Genomic DNA, 20921 nt, shown 5'->3' on the forward strand with positions numbered 1-20921 from the left:
TTCATTCAGTCCGTCACCTCTTCTCTCCAGCCTCTCCACTGCCCTCACACCCCTTCACGAGGACATCGCGATCCGTGGTTCGTGGCTGTCTTCGTCATCTTCCTTGCACTACGGCACCCTTGTTCCCTTGTATCACATTCACTCCATGATTCAAATCTTCATCATTCCATTCATCAGAGTTTCTTCTCTCCTCTTCTCAGTGTTTACCGAGTTCACTCTGTGTTCCTCCCCGCAAACCCTACTATCTCGCTAGTACGTCATCTTTGACATGGTGGAGCTGGATCTGCTCAAACAGCGGCAAAGATCCTCCATTCCAGTGACAGCAAAGACCGGTGGCGGGTTTGGCATCCACTTCTCTTCTTATTCCGCTACATCAAAATCTCGTTTTTGCGGGATTCAGGTGTTTTCAGCTTGCTGCCCACACCCCTTTCGCGGAGGACATCGCAGTCTCAGCTGTCCCTTGCTGTCATCTACAGTTTGGTACCAATTTCCAGCCTTCCACCCGCAGTTTGCAGCTATTTATAGCAAAGCAACTGTTGCTAATCACTCTCCATTCAGAAAACAATCTCGTTTTTGCAGATTTCAAGTATTTCACCTTGCTGCCCACACCCCGGACGTGGACGACATCGCGGTCCAAGCTGGCCATTGCTGTCTACAATAGTTTGGTGCCTGTTTCCAGCCTATCACACATTGTTCGGAGCTGATTTTAGCATGCTGACTGCTACTGCTGGTTTTTTCCTGCGTTTTTAGTGTGTCTCTCTCTCTCTCTCTTGCAGCCTGCGTTTGCTGTTTTCTCTCTCCTACAGCCTACGTTTTTAGTATTTCTCTCTCCTCACCTGCGTTTTTCTACTAGTTGCAACCTCTTACTGCTGGTAGCATCCTCCTCCCACTGACAACTCACTTCCAGCCCTCCCACCCCTTGTGGCAGACATTGCGGTTCGTGCTTCACATTGCCCTCGCACCCCTTGAGGTGGACATTTCGGTTTGTGGTTCGTGGCTGACCTCTTCCTTCTTCAAGAAGGCACACTAGTAGCCATGGCTTCTTTACCAACTGATGACCAAACTACTGGGTGCTTCTACTGTGGCATCACCGATGCTAATCACTCTCCATTCAGAAAACAATCTCGTTTTTGTAGATTTCAAGTATTTCACCTTGCTGCCCACACCCCGGACGTGGACGACATCGCGGTCCAAGCTGGCCATTGCTGTCTACAATAGTTTGGTGCCTGTTTCCAGCCTATCACACATTGTTCGGAGCTGATTTTAGCATGCTGACTGCTACTGCTGGTTTTTTCCTGCGTTTTTAGTGTCTCTCTCTCTCTCTCTCTCTCTCTCTCTCTCTCTCTTGCAGCCTACGTTTGCTGTTTTCTCTCTCCTACAGCCTACGTTTTTAGTATTTCTCTCTCCTCACCTGCGTTTTTCTACTAGTTGCAACCTCTTACTGCTGGTAGCATCCTCCTCCCACTGACAACTCACTTCCAGCCCTCCCACCCCTTGTGGCGGACATTGCGGTTCGTGCTTCACATTGCCCTCGCACCCCTTGAGGTGGACATTTCGATTTGTGGTTCGTGGCTGACCTCTTCCTTCTTCAAGAAGGCACACTAGTAGCCATGGCTTCTTTACCAACTGATGACCAAACTACTGGGTGCTTCTACTGTGGCATCACCGGACACACCACCAATGCTTGCCGCCTTTGACCTTTGCTCCCCACCCCCCGGAGTATATGCATCTCCCACCTGGCACTTCCTGTGCCACCTCTCCTTTCTGGGCCACAGAGATTGTTATGCATTGGCTATCAGAGTACTATGCTCAAGGTAATAAGACGCATCCAATGCGCACTAAGTCCTTTCGAGCACATGGAGGATCGATTGGTGCTATGACCTCAGGAGATCGTTGCAATGCCAACAGTACTCTTCTCCCACCTATTTTCGTGTACAATGGCTACCACGACCCGCGGTTCTACAATCCACTCCATCGAGAGACGCTGATTGTTTGATACCGTCTCCTCATCAGTCCGCTCCTTCGAGAGACAGTGGCTGCTCGACTCCTTCCTCTTCTTTGGCTTCCTGGTCCGCTCCATTGAGAAGCAACGACTGTTGCCCACTCATTGCTCAGTCTGAATCCCACCCTTCTCCACCCTCGCCTACTTAGGTTCGAGAGGCCACCTCTGGGAGTTCTTCACGACCCCAGATACCTTCTTCAGCACGACTGGTAGCACTTCCTTCATCCTCAGACATTTCAGGGTCCGTCATCCATGAGTTTTTGGATTCCCTATCTACCTCAGAGGGGGATTCAGAGGGGAATGATCTTTCTTTGCCCTTCGAGGGGACCTCTTCATCTATTGCAACTTCAAAGGGGGCTCCTATTCCTCCAGTTTCACAAGGGGCCCCCACTGCTCAGTCCTTCGCACACCTTGGCAGAGGCCTTTTACCTTCTTCTTCTACCCTTGGATGGGGTGGCTTCCTTCCAATGGTCATCTCACCTATTGATACCCAAGATCTCGAGAATCTACCTAGATCGAGGCCTTGGAGGTTCAGCCGCGACTTGGTGACAAGGCTTTCGTATTCCTTCCCGCATGGATACACAGAGCTAGTGGCTTCTCTCCTGAGGTTGAGTTTCGGGTTCTCCAGTTCACTCTGTCTACTGTTCTTTACTGCAAGTTACCTTTCAAGTGGAAATCTTGGATCTTAGGGATCCTCTACATCTTCTTCCTCCTCTTCTTCTTGCCTTGGTCACTTGGTCAGCATGGAGCCAACTCCCGAGATCGAGTACGGGCATATCCTTATGGTTCTCGGCACCACACAAAGCTTGACATTCCTCCTCTGCATTGCATGTGTTCATCATCTTTGTACTAGGACGCTTGGGCAAGTGAACAATTTCCCCGCAAGGGACAATGTCCAAGTGGCACCTGCTACATGAGCATTCTTCACTATGTAGCATTCCATCTCCATCTCACTCTTCTCTTGTTCCCCTTTCTGGGCCTGAGAGGGGGTGTTGAGAAACCCTTCACCCGCAATTTGCGTTTTTGTGTTTCTACGTATTGCGTTTAGAGTTTGCAGCCCCAAACAGGGGCGCCATCCTAGACTAACTCTGCCTATTTATAGGCCACTCTCTCACTCATTCCTTACGGTTGACTCATTCAGTCCGTCACCTCCTCTCCAACCTCTCCACTACCCCTCACACCCCTTTAGGAGGACATTGCGGTTCGTGCTTCGTGGCTGTCTTCATCATCTTCCTTGTGCTACGGCACCCTTGTTCCCTTGTATCACATTCACTCCATGATTCAGATCTTCATCATTCCATTCATTAGAGTTTCTTCTCTCTTCTCTTCTCTTCTCAGTGTTTACCGAGTTCACTCCATGTTCCTCCCCGCAAACCCTACTATCTCGCTAGTACGTCATCTTTTAACATGGATTTCTCAATAACCCCTCATACCCAAAAAGGTGCCCTAAGAGGTGCGAGAGAAAAGACCCACCCTAAAATCAAGAACTCCAACTCAAAAGAGACCTATAGTAAAGACGAATAGACAGAGTGAGATAATAGTGCCTGAAACTCCACCTCGGGAGAGAAACCACAAGCTTCATATCTCCATGCTAGTAGGAATACAATGGCCTAGCCACCAAGTCATGGCTGAAACATCCAAGGCACCAAACTAGTTAGAACCCGTAAACCTTGGGTATCAATAGGTGAGATGGCAGCTTAATGTTAACCACCCCATGCAAGGGAAGATGAAGAATGAAAAAGCTTTTCACCAAGGTAAGCAAAGAACCGCACAATGAGTAGAAACCCCCTTTGAAGTTGGAGGAATAGGAGCCCCCCTCTGAAGTCCAAGAAAGATGATCCCCCTATAAATCCCCCTTTGAGAGAGAGGGAATCTAAAGACTCATGGATCACAAACTCTGAAGCATCTAATGACGAAGAAAATGCCACTGATGGCACCAACGAAGGTATTTGGGGCTACAATGGAACAAAAGCCAAAAAACTCCCAAAAGTGGCCTCTCGAACTTGAGTAGAAGAGGATGGGTTAAGATGTAGCTGGAGGACCTACAGGTTGGCAACAACATGTGTCTCTCGGTGGGGCAGACTGCAAAGCCGAAAGGGTGGAAGGGTTTGAACAACCATAATCTCTTCAAGGAGCAAACGATCAAGGAGACGATACCCAATAGCCACTATCTCTTTTTGGAGCATATTACAGAATCATAGGTTGTGGAAGCCATTGGACCCAAAATGGATGGAAAAAACCTTCGTAGTGTGAAGAAAACTGCTAGGGTTTGCGCTGAGGACACACAGAGTGTACGACCACGACACAAACACAAAGAGACAGACACAGACACAGAGGGCAAAACTCAAACCCTAAACGCAAAACTCAAAACTCAAACCCTACACGCAAAACTCAAAAACTCAAACACAAACAAAAGAAGGGAGAGAGAGAACACAACTCTGAAGTGAATGAATGTTGTAAATGAATGTAAGAGTGTACAGTGTGCTCAAGGGCAGAGCAATGTCGGAGTGTGACGTCCACCGGAGACGGATCCCAAGTCTGTGACCACCAATCGGAGTGTAGGAGTGCTGAATAGTGAATGGCAGCAGGCTGCTCACCAAAATGCAGCAGTCTGGAGGCTGGAAACTAGTAAACCCAACAGTGTACCACCAATTGGAGGCTAGAAACTGTGCACAGTCTGTTGTAAACAGCAGGTTGAAACAATGTCTGATGTGGCTGACGATGACTGGATGATCAAACCGGAGCAGATGATGATATCACCAGTAGCTAATGTCAACATGGATGAAGGCGCCAGCAGCAGGAGCAAACACGGATGGAGTGGCAGCAGTCTCAAGGGCTGGACAGCCACGTGGGAGGAGGCTGATGGCTGAAATCTGCACGTGGAGTGAGAAACCTGCGCAGATGGAATGAGGCTAAATGGGGGCAGCCTGTCTATTTATAGATGTGGAAGGGCGCCCCAAAAATTAAGGTTTCCACTGAACTCTCTCGAACCGCTCCTTGTTTTAGGGTTTCCACTAAACTCTCTCGAACCGCTCCCCGTTTTGGGGTTTTTACTCTAAAAGAGCATTTTTTAGTGTGTTTTGGGGCTGTTTAAGAGGCTAATCAGCAAGTAATGCATGTTTTAGCTCAACACGTAGCACATTGCGATGGTCTCCAAGAGGAATTGTTGTCTCATGGGATCTTAGAGCTTCCTTTTGCTTGCAAGGGCTTAGTGGGCATCATGTGCAACTTATTGCCTTGCGCATAAAAATCTAATAGCCAACACAAAACGATCTCTATGGCCCAAAAGGATAAGGTTGCAGGAGTGTTGAAAAAAATATGCATATACTCTAGTGGGGTAGGGACCAAAGGTCAATGGTGACAATCTTTGGTGGCATGATCGTTCTTGTCGCAAGAGAAGCACCTTGTCAAGAGGACATGAAATTTATTCTTTTGCTTAGCACTTGATTAAAAACTAATCAAATGTGCAAATGTGACTTGCACATGTGAAGTGCACATCATTTATTTCACAATGTGGGACCCAAGACCCCGAGATATCAATCGGTGCTAAAGGCATAAGTTGTAATAAGTTATGGCTAACAAGTACTTCGTGGTACCGGGTGTCAAAACTTGGCCCAAAACATTTAATTAGCCATTATTTGGGAATTGGCATAATGACAATTCCAGATTAATGAGTGCCTCAAGATCACTTGGGTGATAAATTGGATAAATTAGCCTAGCCAATTTGATTGTTGCCTGGTTATATTTTTTTTGGGATGCAAAAACAATAATTAAATTAACTTCAAATTTTATATTTTGAAAACTAATTTAATGGGCTAGACAATGCTAGATATTCCGTTTAGAAGGCTGCTACTTGGCAAAACTTGCCACGCAAGTTATGAAAAGTTGAATTGGGACTAAATTGAGAGAAAACTCATTTTTGCATTTTGGAGTTCTTGGAAAGAGAGGTTGGGTTGTTACTACCTACTTTTGGGGCCATTTCTCAACCACCGGAGGCCATTTGGTGAAGCCAGTGCATATTCCTGACCAGAGGAAGCTAGTGATTGCGGCTAATGCAGATTCTCATAAAAATTACAGCCTCTGATGCTCCCTTTGTTGTTGGTGGAATCCATTTGGAGCTAAAAAGCTAGGTTAGTAGCTCAATTTCACCAAATTCTTGCAACAAATCTTTGAATTTTCTCACTCTACAACATTCTCTCTATTTCTCCAACCATTTCCCAGCTTTGCTCCAAGTTTTACAGCAATCCTGTCACTAAAGGTGGAGATTTTGGTGAATCTCTGCTGTTTGTAAACCCTAATTTACAGCAGAAATAAGGGTTTGACAGCCACCTCAGGAAGTGTGCCCAAATTTAAAGGCTTCAAACTTGAATTTTCAAAGCTGCAATTAGCGTATTTCAGGAGGATTCAAGAAGCTAGCCAACCAGCATTGAATTTGGAGCTAATTTATCTCCCAAGGAGCACGGGTGAAGGTCAATCCCCTAGCAAATCAAGGGGCAATTTGATTTGAAGGCTTGCTGGTCATTTATGATAGCAAGACACACTTGGCCTAGTGAAGGAGATTAAAGAATCTCGGTTGCACTCCAACCATTTGCTATACAAGTTAAAGAAATATTGCAAGGAGCGCCAAGTTTTGGGCCCAACAAGCTGTCCAATGTCCAAGATTAAGTGGTAACATTTGCATTTTCAATTTATGTAAATTTTATACTTGCTCCCCATTGTATCTGAGGATGAAGGTTGATTTCACACCCAGTGGTCTGTCCTATCTCTAGAGAAGCCATAGCACCGACGTGTCAAATCTGTAAGGGAAAGGAGGATAGAAAAGATAATCATATCCTTTTGATGGCACAATGGAAACAAAGTTTTTCGAGTCCAGGAGTATTGCCGATCCCACAACCTTTCTTCATCTTCACTGATGAAGAGGATCTTTAGCTCTCTAAGCACCTCTACTCTAGTACCATGTAAAGAAATGGTAATATTTGCGAGCAAAGACACAAAATGTACGGCAAACACTATGACAAAGAAACTGAGAAACATATGAGAAGAAGAAGAAGAAGAAGAAGAAGAATGATGAACATTGAATCATGCTAATACAATGAAGCAAAGTTCTAAGATAACTACATTGTCTTGGCTGATGGCCGATCAAGCGGCAATACCTATAGGAAATCTGCAATACGAAGGGAGCAAAACACAATCCTCTAAGCATTAGAATATCAAAATAGATGTTGTAGAAGGAAGGACAACCAGTTGTAGAGGAAGTGAAACACAGCCCTCAAGAGGTATTGTTTCATAATGTTAGGAAATTTGTTTCATGCTCGGGCTTCTCATAGATAACATTAATGTTGATCATGGATAATGGACCACAATAAATGGAAATATTCATGCTATGTTGAATTTTCACTACATTTTTTGAAATCATGCATCATGACTAATTCATGTTTACTACGTGTTATAGGAGCCACATTGTATGTGTATATGAAGGCTCATAGTTCTTCTCCATCTCAAATGAAACTTGTTTCTACCTTTTTATGAAACTCCTATGAAACCTATGAAACATGTTTAATATCTGCCATTCCTAAAAACCCTAGCAACTAGACTCTAGCTAAGAATGAGGCTCACAACCAAAAGATGGACACTGAGAAAGATATGGAAAGATAGGGCTATCTTGGGTGTGTCTCAAGGCTAGAAAAGCAGGGCCGATGGAACATCGAAGGAGGGAAAAGTCACAAAAGAGGAAGCCAAACACCACAAATAATGGCATCATCATTTGCAACCATCACCTACATACTAGAGGTGGTTGCTATAAGCAGGCATTCATATATAGACTAAGAATGTTTTTGGTTTCTAAGAGCCAGCCTGTAAACTCTATCATCATCTTTTCATCATTGCCCTACCTTTTAGAGTCAGCGTCTTTCATCGGTTGTTATCGCCATTATAAGGTTGTAGTCGCCTTCATCTGGAGCAATCTCATCTTCATCATCGACACACCTCTACCCTAAGAATTGTGTTTCACTCCCTTCAAAATGTACATTTCTTCACAAATGTCACCACTTCAACAATCAAGAAAGGCGGTGATTTTCTAGCTTTGATTGCCGTCATCAACTCATCTCAATTCACCTCAGTACCAATCTATGAGACACGTAACCCCAAGGCCCCTTGTATTCATTACATTTCACATTCCATTTCTTCTTTGAGTTTTTGAGTTCATTCATTGTCTCTATGTTTTGCCATACAGATTGTCCAACCCTATCCTTTCTTCACAATAACAACTAATGAAAATGTACACTAAAATGATGCCAATAATAAACTAAAGGCGGAGGGATAAAAGATGGCAAAGGCTCTAGCAAGAAAAGTGATGACAATAGGGATGAGAAAGTGATCTGCCCATGATCTCATTTTATAAAACTTTTCCCTCTTAAAATCTTCTAGAATCTCATCTTTAGGACTTGCATTTTGCAATTTGGGGATGTTTGAGAACCCAGAGAAAATCAGGTCAAGTTTTGATAGGCCCAATTTCTTGTAGCTTAGAGTTCTTCCAATCTCGATCACCATCCAAGCTTCCCCTTTTTTGTTATACCTTTATAGTTCCAACTTATATCTTACATGGCAATTCTTGGAGTAAACTATGGCACTACTGCTGCACCTCACAAGGTATCAATGTTCTTCTAATTGGTAGCCCACCCTAGTTTACAATGATTGCTTCTTAACCCAAATAGTATCAATTCCTTGGGCCCTTGGTATCACCTTTGTGGAGCACTAGTTGAGACACCATGCCATTCATGAGAAATTATCCTAGACTTAGCATTGCATCAATCAAGCCCTCTTCCTAGATACTACTTATTATTGCACCTTATTATAGGAAGTTGTTGCTTGAGCCTTGGCTAATGCATTCAAGAATACCTTGGTAGGACTAAAATTTTGGCTTTCAAATAGACTCGTTCATGATCTTTTAAGGCAAGTTTGAAGAAGGTTGTGATGCAATTTCCAACCTTGCAAGGTCTCTCTATTCTTCAAGTTGATAGCCCGCCGCAGCTTTGCAATGGGTACTTCACGGCTTTGATGTGTCTTTCCTCTCATTGCCAATTTGGTGCTCCTGAGACATCTCATCGTTATCTATGGGATTGCCTTGCAGCTCAACAACTTCGGCTCTATCGTTTCCTGAGCCCTTTGAGTAGGCAATGGATACTAAATATGTTCACATGTTATTAATGAAAGTAGTTGCTTGCCTCATGGTTTCAAGCAATAATCCAATGACAACATCCCATCTTCACATGCCATCAAGGCCTCAACTTATGTCATCAATTGTATAACCCGCACTTCTGGCAAATGAAAGATTATAATGAGCCGTGTAACATATATGGACAGCAACACATCAAATTATTATTAATCATTAGTGCATGCCTATAACGGATATTATGCAACAAATCTAACATGACCTTTGCAAGGGACGTTTAGAGAGACTACTTGGATCATTAGGGGCTGCAACAACTCATCAACTACCATGTATAAATATGTGGTCATTTGATCACATGGCACTACTTGATTGCAATAAGGCTTACCCCACAAAACAGCTAGCAAGCTAACAAAAAGTGTGTTTCTCCTATTTCCATTTGCATGAATTTTTGTCATAGTTGTTGTCATTTGTACAAGTAGTAGAATAATATTTTTTGGAGCCAAAAATTGCATAGAGTGAGAAGTGTTGCAACGTGCACCTTCTTCTTGTTGGTAATTTCAAGAGATTGTGTTCCACAAGACATGGCTACCAAATAGTGGCTAAAATAGATTGTTTCTAACAACAATAAAGAGCTGATCGTCATGCAAGGTGCATGTATGGCAGTATGTAGTGCCTCAAGTTGACAAAAATTGTACACTTTTTGCATGGAAACCAAAGGCATGATGACAAAGTACATAATTATGCCCCACCACATATTTCATAGTCTTATCTTAAACCATGAGTTTGTTCAAAGTTGAAGTGAAATTACCTTATCTAAAATAGTCCACTAAATCCAGTGATGTGTTGTAACGGATGCCCAATAATTGAGCAAACTTACAAAAGATTGGTTAAAACCCCACTAAAAAGACAATATCAGTTAGTGTGTCCTGTAAGACATTAAATGAGGGGGGAAAGGTCTTTCATTTTCACTAATGTAATAACAACCTTGGCAGTGGATTGTTTACAGCACCTATTCTGACTTGTTTTTGTGCTCCCTTCCTCCAGTTAGCTATCCTAGATTGTTGCTCCACACCTCACCAAGGCATTGCTTTGCCAACTCACTTTGAACATCCCAAAGCTTGAAGCCAAATGTTTACAGAAACACTTGTCACATACATGAGTCTATTTTCTAATGGGGACCCTTACTCGACTATGGAAGCAATCACCGACAATGAGATGCTGAAAACTATAAATTAGCAGTAAGAAAAACTGGACAAACAGAGAATGTCAAAACTAACCGCCTTGTTTGTTTGTGCATACTCCACCATGTACTCATACGCATCTGCCTGGGCGTTCACACGTGTCTCTGTGCCCTCAACAGGCAGTGCAAAGGCATCAATGACGATAATAGTGTCGCCGTCAGTCTTCCCCTGCATGATCCCCATGACTTCGATGGTGCCACCAGACCGAGCATGTACGACCATCTTAAGCAATGCCAGTGCAGATATCTTGACGTTTTTGAAGAAGTGTGGGTCTCGCGTCCATGGGCTTTGCTGCTGGATGGCAGTCTGCAAGTTATCGTCGTAGAAATAGACTGCATCTGCAGATTCGGAGGAGGAGCTATCCATGTTGACGATGTTGTTCTCGAGCTCCCATGTTTTCTGAGCTATGGCGGCCGATGACGAGGCAGAGGAATCCATGGCCGCGGCGGCTTCTTCTCTGGCGAGAAGGCCCCTTTTCCCGGTGCTGTGCTTCCGTTTAACCTCCGTTTAGGTGTCTGGGAAAGAGGGACAAAGCTCCCTCCCTGGAGAAAAAGATGCGTGCGTGAGGGAAGGGCCTGCTTGCAGAGAGGGAAGAAGGGAGGCGCGATGGCGAGCGCAAAGAAGCTTACCCTGAAGCCTGTTGTTGGAAGAAGACGCGAGGGATAGGTAATCGCTTCGGCTACCACTGCTCCGCTGGCGCAGGAAGCCAAGCTCAAAATCGAACCATTTCATGTGTTGTCAACTCGACCACTGCTCCGCAAGCCAAGCTCAAAATCGAACCATTGTCAACTCGGATCGCAGCTTCTGAGTATCAGGCACATCAGTGCCATGCATGTGTGGCAATGACTATATATGCTAGTAGCCTAGAACTTACATATTGAGAGAGAGAGGGAGAGAGAGAGAGAGAGAGAGAGAGGGGGGAGGGAGGATACTAAATATGATTGTCCGGCCCTCGGAATCCTGCACGGGACACTCCCACGACTCCATCTAGGCTCCCAATGAGCACTAGACCCGCCGCATAACAGAACTCAAAGAATGCTCACAAGTTTGCAGAATGGCCCCATCTTGAGGCCATAAGCTCATATTCATAGGAAGTATTTACAAGGTAAGCCGAAGGCACAGCAAGGGAGCATGTCATGGGTGAGGGTGGAGCTATCAACACACATCCAACACGACTTGACCCTGCGGGATGAGGGACCATGCCAAGCTTGATTCCAAGGATGAACTAGTGGTTTTGTTGCACTATTTGAATAAGACATTCTCAAACTGCCAGGAATGGCATCACATTAAGGAAGGATTCAGGCAATAAGGCCGAAATCCTAAGGAAAGAGATGTAAATTGGCATGGCAATGATATGGCAATAGTTCATTGGATTCCACATTTGAAGGTGGATGAAAGCTTCTTCCTGGTTCAACCTCCCTAGAAGAAGGGTGCAAGCTTGAAAAGTTTGTCTTTAGCTAAAAAGGTAGTCATTGTCATCTAATTTGACTCATCTACTGCCACTCTTTGTGAAGAAGAAGGTGAAGAAAGAAAAAACTTGTTTTTTTTGCTACCTTTGTTCTATTTTCATCAATCCTTAACCATACAACTTCTATTCTAGCAAGTGAGAACTTGATCTATCTTCTTGACCATATCGTCACATTAGAGTCACCCTCGTTGGCATATGGTTCCTGTCAATAGGTCATCAACGTATGGTGATTGTTAATAGGCCATCAACATATCACACACATAAGAGTCATTCTCTTTTCCAACACTTCAAAGAGAGAAAGGTCAAACGTCTTGGTCCATATCATGCACATGAGTTGTGCATCAACATAAAATCATCTTCATAGCGAGAGAGAGAGAGAGAGAGAGAGAGAGAGAGAGAGAGAGAGAGAGAGAGAGAGAGAGAGAGAGAGAGAGAGAGAGAGAGAGAGAGAGAGAGATGTTGATGATGTCTTGATCCATATGCTTGACCAAGAAACATATGCATAATAGCCATGTGTCAACTTGTGGCTGCTTTAATAGGTTCTTTTCTAGTCTATGAGGAGAAAGCAAGGTGAAACATGATCCATATTTAGTGACATACTCAAGTACATTTCCTCTTAGCTTCTCCTCTCTTCTATAAGAAAACAAATTACCTTCTTAATATAGTTGATTATTATTATGCATGGGCTAGTTTAATTGGTGTCTTTCTCTTCCTCTTTGGCTACCGAATCTTCCTCTTCCTCTTGCTGAAAAGAGGGGTTTGCCAACTACACTTGTAGAGGTACATGTAGAGTTGCCATTCTATATATTCTTAATAACTACTTGTCTTTGATCTTCACCTCTGAGAATTTGTTCCATCTCATTGAGCGAGGGTTTTACCTCAAAATAATGAGGCCCTGTACAAGTCCTTTTTATCCTTCCTCCAAACCATGAATGATGACTGTAGACAGCTCATTGTCTATCATTTAATCTCCCATAGTAATCAATTACTAATGTAGATCCTTGACTCTTTTGATGAACTATGTAACAACCTCTCCTTGATTTCTCTTTGTATTAGTTAGCGCAGCTCTCAAGGCTATTTGTCTTAGTGTATTGTTTGATTCATATATGTTTTTCAAGGTCTCCAAAGCTTTCAAGGCACTCTCCACATCCATTAGATGGCTATTTGTCTTAATGTATTGTTTGATTCATATATGTTTTTCAAGGTCTCCAAAGCTTTCTTGGCAGCCTCCACATCCATTAGATGGCTAAGATATCATCTTTGATCACAAACATGGCCTTCTTATCCCATTTAGCCCACTCTTCTTGATTAGTCCTAGTAGCTCTTGGTCTATCCATTGAGACTAGCTCGCAACAATCTTGCAAAAAGAGTAGTGACTCCATCTTCACTTTCCAAGTGGCATAGTTGGTGCATTAAGCTTTTCAACTCCCTCCAAATGTAGACTAGATGCTATTTCTAGTTTCAAGAAAACAATGTTGAAAATGGGAACTTTAGCATAAACAAGGGTCACACTAGGTAAGATCTATGATATTGCTCTAATACCATGAGAAAAAAAAGTGGGTGGCTAAGAGTTTTAATTTAGCAAAGTAGTGAGCACTTTTACAATACTTTTTTAAGTATCTTTTCATTGTCTTTTCACTATTTTTATAGTGCTTTACACTGCTTTAATGGTTCTTAAATAGTGCTTTTAAGAATGATTGGATAGTGCTTTACAATACTTGGACAACAATTTTATAGTGCTTGAATAGTACTTTTACAGTGTTAGAAAGCATTCCTATAGTACTAAAAAGTGTTATGTGCACAATTGATTGTTTAGTAAAGAGTGGTAGTAAAATATATTGATATGATAGTAATGTGCTACTACAAGTCTTAATCAACTTTAGAGTGGATAGAGAACACAAGCTTGATAAGCGTATTGAATTGTTTATTTAGAACAAAAGGGTAGCTATAACTACCAAGTACAAGTGATCTGCTAATCCCCAAAGCCAAAACTAGTAGTAAGAAGCTTAATTAGCTCTAGTGCAATGAAAGGTAGAATTTTGACAGTGTGGACTTCGCTTTACACTACTCAATCGTATAGCTCTATGGTGTTTATTGTCTACTATCACTCTCACAATCTAGGATAGAACTAAACTATAATGGGACTCCATTGAGACCACACTTTGGTTGCTCATAACAATTAATATAACTTTTCATTGTGAGTGAATCTTGAGCAACCCTTTGGTAGTTGGATGCTACATTAAATGAGAAACAACTCTTCTTCATATGCCAACATGAGATAATGGCTGTAACTCTAGATATTTAGCTCCTTAGGTTGGTAAGTAAGTGGAGTCTTGAATTTTTATGGTTAGGTGACCAACCAATTTTGTGGTTGTATAAAATGATTTAAAAATAAATTTGAACTATCCCAATGATCAAGTTGTAGTACACACAAGATGAACATTTCATATTTTTACTCCTCTAAAAGTTAATAGTTGGATTTCAAGCTATTAGCTTTGCAAAATTGCTTCTTGCAAAAGTGGTAATCAAAATTTTCTATTTGATTGAAGGAAACCTTTTCATCGTCCTTGCCCACTTGTTGCGTACTATCAAAAGTGCACTCATAGGTTACATATGTGACCTTAGACATATATTTTTACATCATAGCATCATCCTTGACCTTTACCAACCCGAAAGCATTGTTCACACCTTAGTGAAGAGTTGATGTGAGCTTGCATAATTTAACAAGACTTAAGCATTATTTCTTTGTTATGTTTGAATTTAAGGAAGCAATGTTACAAGGCAATAACTAGATGATAGCTTTTCCCTAAGGTCATTTTCAATCGACTTATGGAGCAAGAGATGTATGCTTCACCTTAGAGGTCAAGTGATTTTTGTTTTTGGTACTCTGTTGCCTTGATTGCACTCAAGGCTATCTTGGTCTCAATTTCCTAGAGGTCTAGATGGAGAGATGGCAATGGTAGTACCAAAATCTCTTAGTTGATGCTGAGAAGATTGGCTAAAGCAAGAGGGATATTAAGAGAGTCGAGATACTTGAGCAACTTCTCTTACAGAAGTCGTTTGGTTCTTTGAGACTAGTTACTTAGAAACCTCTACTTTTAAAAATGCCAACAATTGATAAACTAGAATCTATACATAGCTTACTAGAATTATAAAACCTAGGCACATTGGAATCTAACCTCATGAGTCCTTTGTCCCAAGTCTAAAGATTTCCATTGAATTGGACTACTCTCTTATCACTATTGATGTAATAATTGGGATATCCCCTAAGACATAGATCATTCACCCAAATGATCCAATGACTCAACCTAAGTCCTATCCTACTTGAGAATTGTAGAGTATTTGTATAAAGATATTTGTTTTCTTATGCTTTATTTCAATGATTTGAATTGAATCTTGTTTCAAGGTTGAAATTGATTTAAGTTCAGACATGCTTGTGAGCCTTAGGATTGACTTTTGTACTATGTACCAAGATGGGGCTTACCATGGTCCTGATTCCTAATATTATGATCTCTTTAGACATCAATGATGCTTTCCATGAACTTAGACTAGAGGGAGAATTTGTGATGGTAATTCTTGGTAGGATGTATAACCCCTCTACCTTGAGCATCATTGGATACACATTGAAATCCACTGCTTTATTGATGTAAGCCACTTAGCTTATCGACAAATCCGTTGGACAGAGGAGCTCAAACTAGTAACGCTCTTCAACTTTGAGGAAGATTGGGTGAATGCCTACTACACTTGAGTAGTTATCATTGAGTTTATCACCAATTCCATTTATAAGTGGGTAGTCCAAGTATTGCCTCCTAACCATGTAGCAATGTTAGGAAGATCTTGTCGATATAATTAGATAAAATAAGGACTTATTGACTTGTGTAGAAAATATAGAATCCTTGATGTATTTTTCAAACCACCTATCTTTAGAAATAGTAATGTTTGAATCAGTTCTTTAAAGTTTCCTCTAATCTGGATTGCAAATGATTATCTAAGTCATGTAAGACCTAATATAAGAATAACTTCTATAACAAGATACTCCACAATCAACCAACCCTATTGAGCTATAGGAGAAGAAAGTCCATTTAAAGTAAGTTAAGACTCTTGAGTTTGATGGAAAAGGGAAGAATGTGAAGTCATACACCAATGTTTTGATTGAATTTAAGAAAGACTACTTCATTGCTGTTGGAATGAGCATCTCAAACCAAGCAACAATTGTCAAGCTAAAATTGGTTAGTGAAGATCATCTCTAGTACAAGAAATAGTGCAATAATAATAGAACCCTTGAAGGTATGGTTACTTGGGATGATATTAAATAGGGTGTAAGCAGGAGATAACTACTCGCCACACAACTCAATCAAGGTGAATGGATTCTTCAACCTGAAGTAGCAAATGTTTCATAACTTTAATGAATTATGCACTAGTAATGGACACAAAAGACTAGTGGCAAGGTTCTATCAATGGTTAAACCCTCCTATAAGTGCCCATCGGGTGGTTGAGTGATCTGCAAGACACTCTTGTAAGAGCTAAACCATTGGTCAAAGTCCCAAATAAACAGCCCAATGGTCAATGCCACTAGGGAACAAAGCAACTAACACCATGGATGGAAACCCTTCCTCAAGAAGGGCAAATCAAATTAACATTTTGTTCAAAGAAAAAACAATTGGAAAAATCCCCAACCCAATCCAACCAAAATAATGATGGATAGAGGTGCTACAATTGCGACAAGATAGGCCATTTCAAGATTAAATGCCCGAAGTCAAATAATAGCAAGGACCAAAGGTAGTTTGATTGTATAGGTACTACAAAAAATAGAGCTACAACTACTTAGCACAAAGGTCAAGTTGTTGTGTCCAAGTCTACATTGAAGAATAAGAGAAAGCAAACACAATTATTGGAGAAAATTTGAAAGAGGAATTGCATATGCAACATTGGACAACAAGGGTTTGAATTGCCAATTTTTAGTAATGAAGACACCAACAAATTGGAAAGACATTCCCTTTGATGTCATGGTTGATTATAGTAGTTCCCACTCTTTCATTTCTCTGAAATGTGCTAATAAGTTACAACTAGAGCTTGAACTTGCTAAAAAGTCGCTAGTGTAATTAGCCAACAAAAAGGAAGTTTTGTCTACCCAATAAATTAAAGTAACCATAATTGAGGTAGGAACAAAGCAAGCTAAGGCTAAATTCAATGTTATGGATTTGGGAGCATATGGTTGTCTATTGGAGATAGCATGTCTCATGTCCTCCATCTCAAAGCTCTTCTTGAGTTGAGTTTTCAAAGCATCCAACTCATCATGAGCACTCCCAACAATCAAAATGTCATCAATATATAATACCAAAATGATAAGGCTACCATTACAAGCCTCCTCTGTGTAAAGACACGGATCCATATCACTGCAGGAATATGACTATGAATGCATGAAAGTATCAAACTTGTGATACAATTTCCTAGGCACTTGCTTAAGTCCATAAAGACTCTTCATCATCCCATGTAAGAAACTTGTTTTAACATCCATATGATACAAGAAGTCCAGATCCATTTGTGCAACCAAGACCAAAACCAATAGAAAGGCCCAAGATCTAGCTTGCTAAGGCATCTGCATAGCCAAAGGCCTGCCTAAAAATGTCTCAACACTCTTAAAACTAATCTAACCACCCAACTTCAATAGCAAGGAACCTAAGGTCAAATGAGGTGCAAAATACTAGATTGAGGTGATTGATGATTATTTTATGGCTACAAGGACCACGATTGCTTATTACTCCATGATGAGTCACCTTCACATCACTATGGAAGCTAAGCTACGGTAGAAGAAATGGTTGAAAATAATGGAGTGCCTAAAGCTTTCCTAACTTGGGAGAAAACTAAGGAAGTTGTGAAAGAATGTTACCTAACATATCCCATCTCAAATCTATCAAGATGAATAAATTCAAAAGCCTCCACCAATTCAACTTGGCCTTGGGAGCTTTCTGTCAAAGTTTATAAGCCTTCAAAAGTAGGCACTACCAATGACAATGGCTCAAAAAATTTTAAGATTATGTTAAGGACTAATCCCCCTCGAGTCCCCCTCTTGACTCTCATCTCAAGGTAATGAAGCCAATGGCCTAAGAAGGTGCTCTCACTTGTGCTAAAACTAGAGTACAAGAAATCTCTAAGACTAGACAAAGAAGTCACAACATGAGTAATAACTATAGAAGAAACCATATTGATTAGGAAACCCAAGTGAATGGTAAGGCCAATAGGTGAGGCTTGGTGATTGTCCATTAATAGAGAAACATGGTTGACAACCAATGCTTTTGATGTGGAAACACTAGACACCTAAGGCTAGATAGTCCTAACCATCCATGGAATCCAAACTTTATGCAACCAACAATGAGAGGGAGAGGAAATGAGAATAACCAAACAAGCCAAAAAAGTCAAAGGAGTGCTAGGAGGTGAAGTCGATTCCATGGTATGATAACCATCCAAATAAGAATTCATCTTAGGTGATGAGATAGAGCAAGGATCCATTCATGTGATCGAGATGCAACCATTGAGAATAAAGTAGATGACCACCAATGCTCAACCATTCAGATACTTGCAACTCAACTGTTAATATTGTATTAATATGAATACAAGAGTTGTTATATAGAAAATAGTAGACTATTATATGATAGTCTCTAAAATTTTCTAAACTAGGCATATTATTGAGACACGTCCTTAAATGTGTGGAGTACTATATTAAATTAAGTAATTGATTCGTAGAATAATCCTTTCATATGAAAAAAATATTATTTGGTATGAAAGGATCTTCCCTATATAAATTCTAAAATGTAGAGTTGTCCAACATATCTAAATGGTCTCCTAGTTGTTGAGAGATTGCAAATATGAGGGGTGTAGAAAGAAAAAAAAAAGAAAAATTGAGTTCCATTTTCATTTAAATAGTTATCATATATAAAAAATTTAGAATACATTTTATAATTTTAATCAACCAAAATAATTTAAATAATTTTCAATAAAATATTTTAGAATTTAATTAATCAAAATAAATATTTGTTATATAAATTTTTACATTTAAATAGTTTTTAAGTTAGATAATATAAGTTAAGGTGAGTAATTGGTTTTAAGTACAAATTTAAGTTTAACAATTAAATGTAAATAAAGTTATTTTATTTAAATAAAAAATAAGAAAAATTTTATAATAACCATTTAAGAAGTTCAAAAAGGTGAATAATTGATAGTTTATTAGAATTTCATAGTAAGAACTTAAAAATTTATATTTCCATCTTCAAAACAATCTTTCATATTAGGCTATACTCTAAGTGAAGCTCTAGGATAACAAATAACTAATGTTACAAGTATGACCTAGATTTACAAATTATAAATTAAATATATTCATATACATTGTTGTCTAAGCAGAAGTAGTAAATGTTTAATATAGGAGAGTTATCAATTGAAATTGTAAACACAATCTTTTATAATGTGTTGTCAATGTCTTTCACCTTTTTGTCCACCTATATAAAACATATTAATCATTATCTCATTAGGAAATAACAAATTGGGATATGTGTGTGTGTGTGTGTGTGTGTGTGTGTGTGTGTGTGTAATGGAGGGGAAACAAATAAGGAGAAAAGAAGAAGTAATAAGCAAAATAAATGAGCCACATGGCAAGGTATATAAGATGTAACACTACAAGGGAATGGGAGTATAGTGAATGTTATTTCCGACGCAAATTAGTAGTGTCGTAAATATGTGACACAAATAGTGATGCCACTCTGAGAAAAAAAAAGTGACGAAAACCCAAGTGCGGCATTTCACTGCAAAGAGTTTGAACAAATAAGGAGAAAAGAAGAAGTAATAAGCAAAATAAATGAGCCACATGGCAAGGTATATAAGATGTAACACTACAAGGGAATGGGAGTATAGTGATGGTTGTTTCCAACGCAAATTAGCAATGTCGCAAATATGTGATGCTACTCTGAGGAAAAAAAAAAAGGGTAAAAATCCAAGTGCGGCATTTTTCCACAAAGAGTTTGAGAGAGAGCAAAAGAGATTGTGGCTTTGGGAGGGAGAGGGAGAGGAAGAGAGAGAAGAAGAGCTTCTCGCCGCCGCCGCTACTGTCACCGCCGTTCGTGAAGAAGAGGGAGAAGTGCACGAAGGAGAAAGAGGGGTTGTTGCAAAGAGGAGATGAAGAATCCATCCTCAGGCCTGTGTGGCAAGTACATTGTCTCCTCTTGGTTTGTTCTTATTCTTTCTTATTTTCTTTTGTTTATTTTTCTTGAGAATGAGGTGCATTGAGGGAGAAAGAGAGGAAATGAGAGAGGGAGAAGAAGAAAGAAAAAGGAAGAGAGAATAAGAGAGAGAGAATAAATATGAAAGATAACAAAGAAAGAGAGAAAGAGGGAGAGAAAGGGAGGGAGAGAGGAGAATGAGTGAGAAAACAATGAGGAGCACAGAGAAATAAAGAGAGGGGCGACAAAGAAAGAAAAAGAGAGAAAGAAAGAGAAGGGGGAGAGAACATGAAACAAAGAGTGCAGAGAGAGGTGGATAAATTGTACTAGGTTAGTTAGAAAACTAAAGCTACTCCTCAAGGGAAGCGGGTGTTTAAATTGCCCATGGATTTTTCATACAACAAAGTGGTCTTGGTTAGCTAAGAGGATTCCATTAAAAATCTGAAATGCTAGATTAGGTCAAGTTACGAAGGATTGAATGTCAACTATCCTAGTGTGTCATCCTAGATCCAAATCAATGTTATTTTAGGGAGATTAAGTTGAGACTATACCTTATTAATAAAGTGGTTGATGCATATCACTCCCTCTCATTTCTCACTCTCTTTAAACCAATGTAGTGTTCTAATTAAGTTTGAGAGATGATAGTAAAGTAGTTATCTTAAGCTAATGTTAGGTAACCATGGTAGGAGACTATAGTCACAATTTAGGCTTGCTTTAGGTTGATCCTTGTGGGGTTGAGGTGGAACTTTCCCTACAAGAGGTAGACTTAAGTAGTTTGAGGTAACGGAGTTTGATTATTACAAGGGAGTTTTGAGCGGAAGTTGCATTG

General features: G+C 40.5%; 1 protein-coding gene across 2 annotated transcripts in view; it reads right to left on the reverse strand.

Moving 5' to 3' along the window:
• Window positions 1-11280, reverse strand: part of LOC148029373 (COP9 signalosome complex subunit 5-like) — a 53101-nt gene extending 41821 nt beyond the window's left edge. The window contains exons 1-2 of one of the 2 annotated variants that reach the window (XM_087688176.1): window positions 11044-11280; window positions 10451-10956 (exon numbers count right to left, since the gene is read on the reverse strand). In XM_087688176.1, coding sequence (XP_087544302.1) covers window positions 10451-10852 — 402 coding nt within the window. In that variant the 5' untranslated portion in view covers window positions 10853-10956; window positions 11044-11280. The remainder of the gene's footprint in view (window positions 1-10450; window positions 10957-11043) is intronic. The other variant, XM_087688177.1, reaches the window with a different exon arrangement.
• Window positions 11281-20921: the final 9641 nt, after the last annotated feature.

Source organism: Lygodium microphyllum, chromosome 11 (assembly GCF_053477565.2).
Source record: "Lygodium microphyllum isolate KBCC chromosome 11, Lygodium_microphyllum_v1.1.10, whole genome shotgun sequence".
In the NCBI taxonomy this organism is placed as follows: domain Eukaryota; kingdom Viridiplantae; phylum Streptophyta; class Polypodiopsida; order Schizaeales; family Lygodiaceae; genus Lygodium; species Lygodium microphyllum.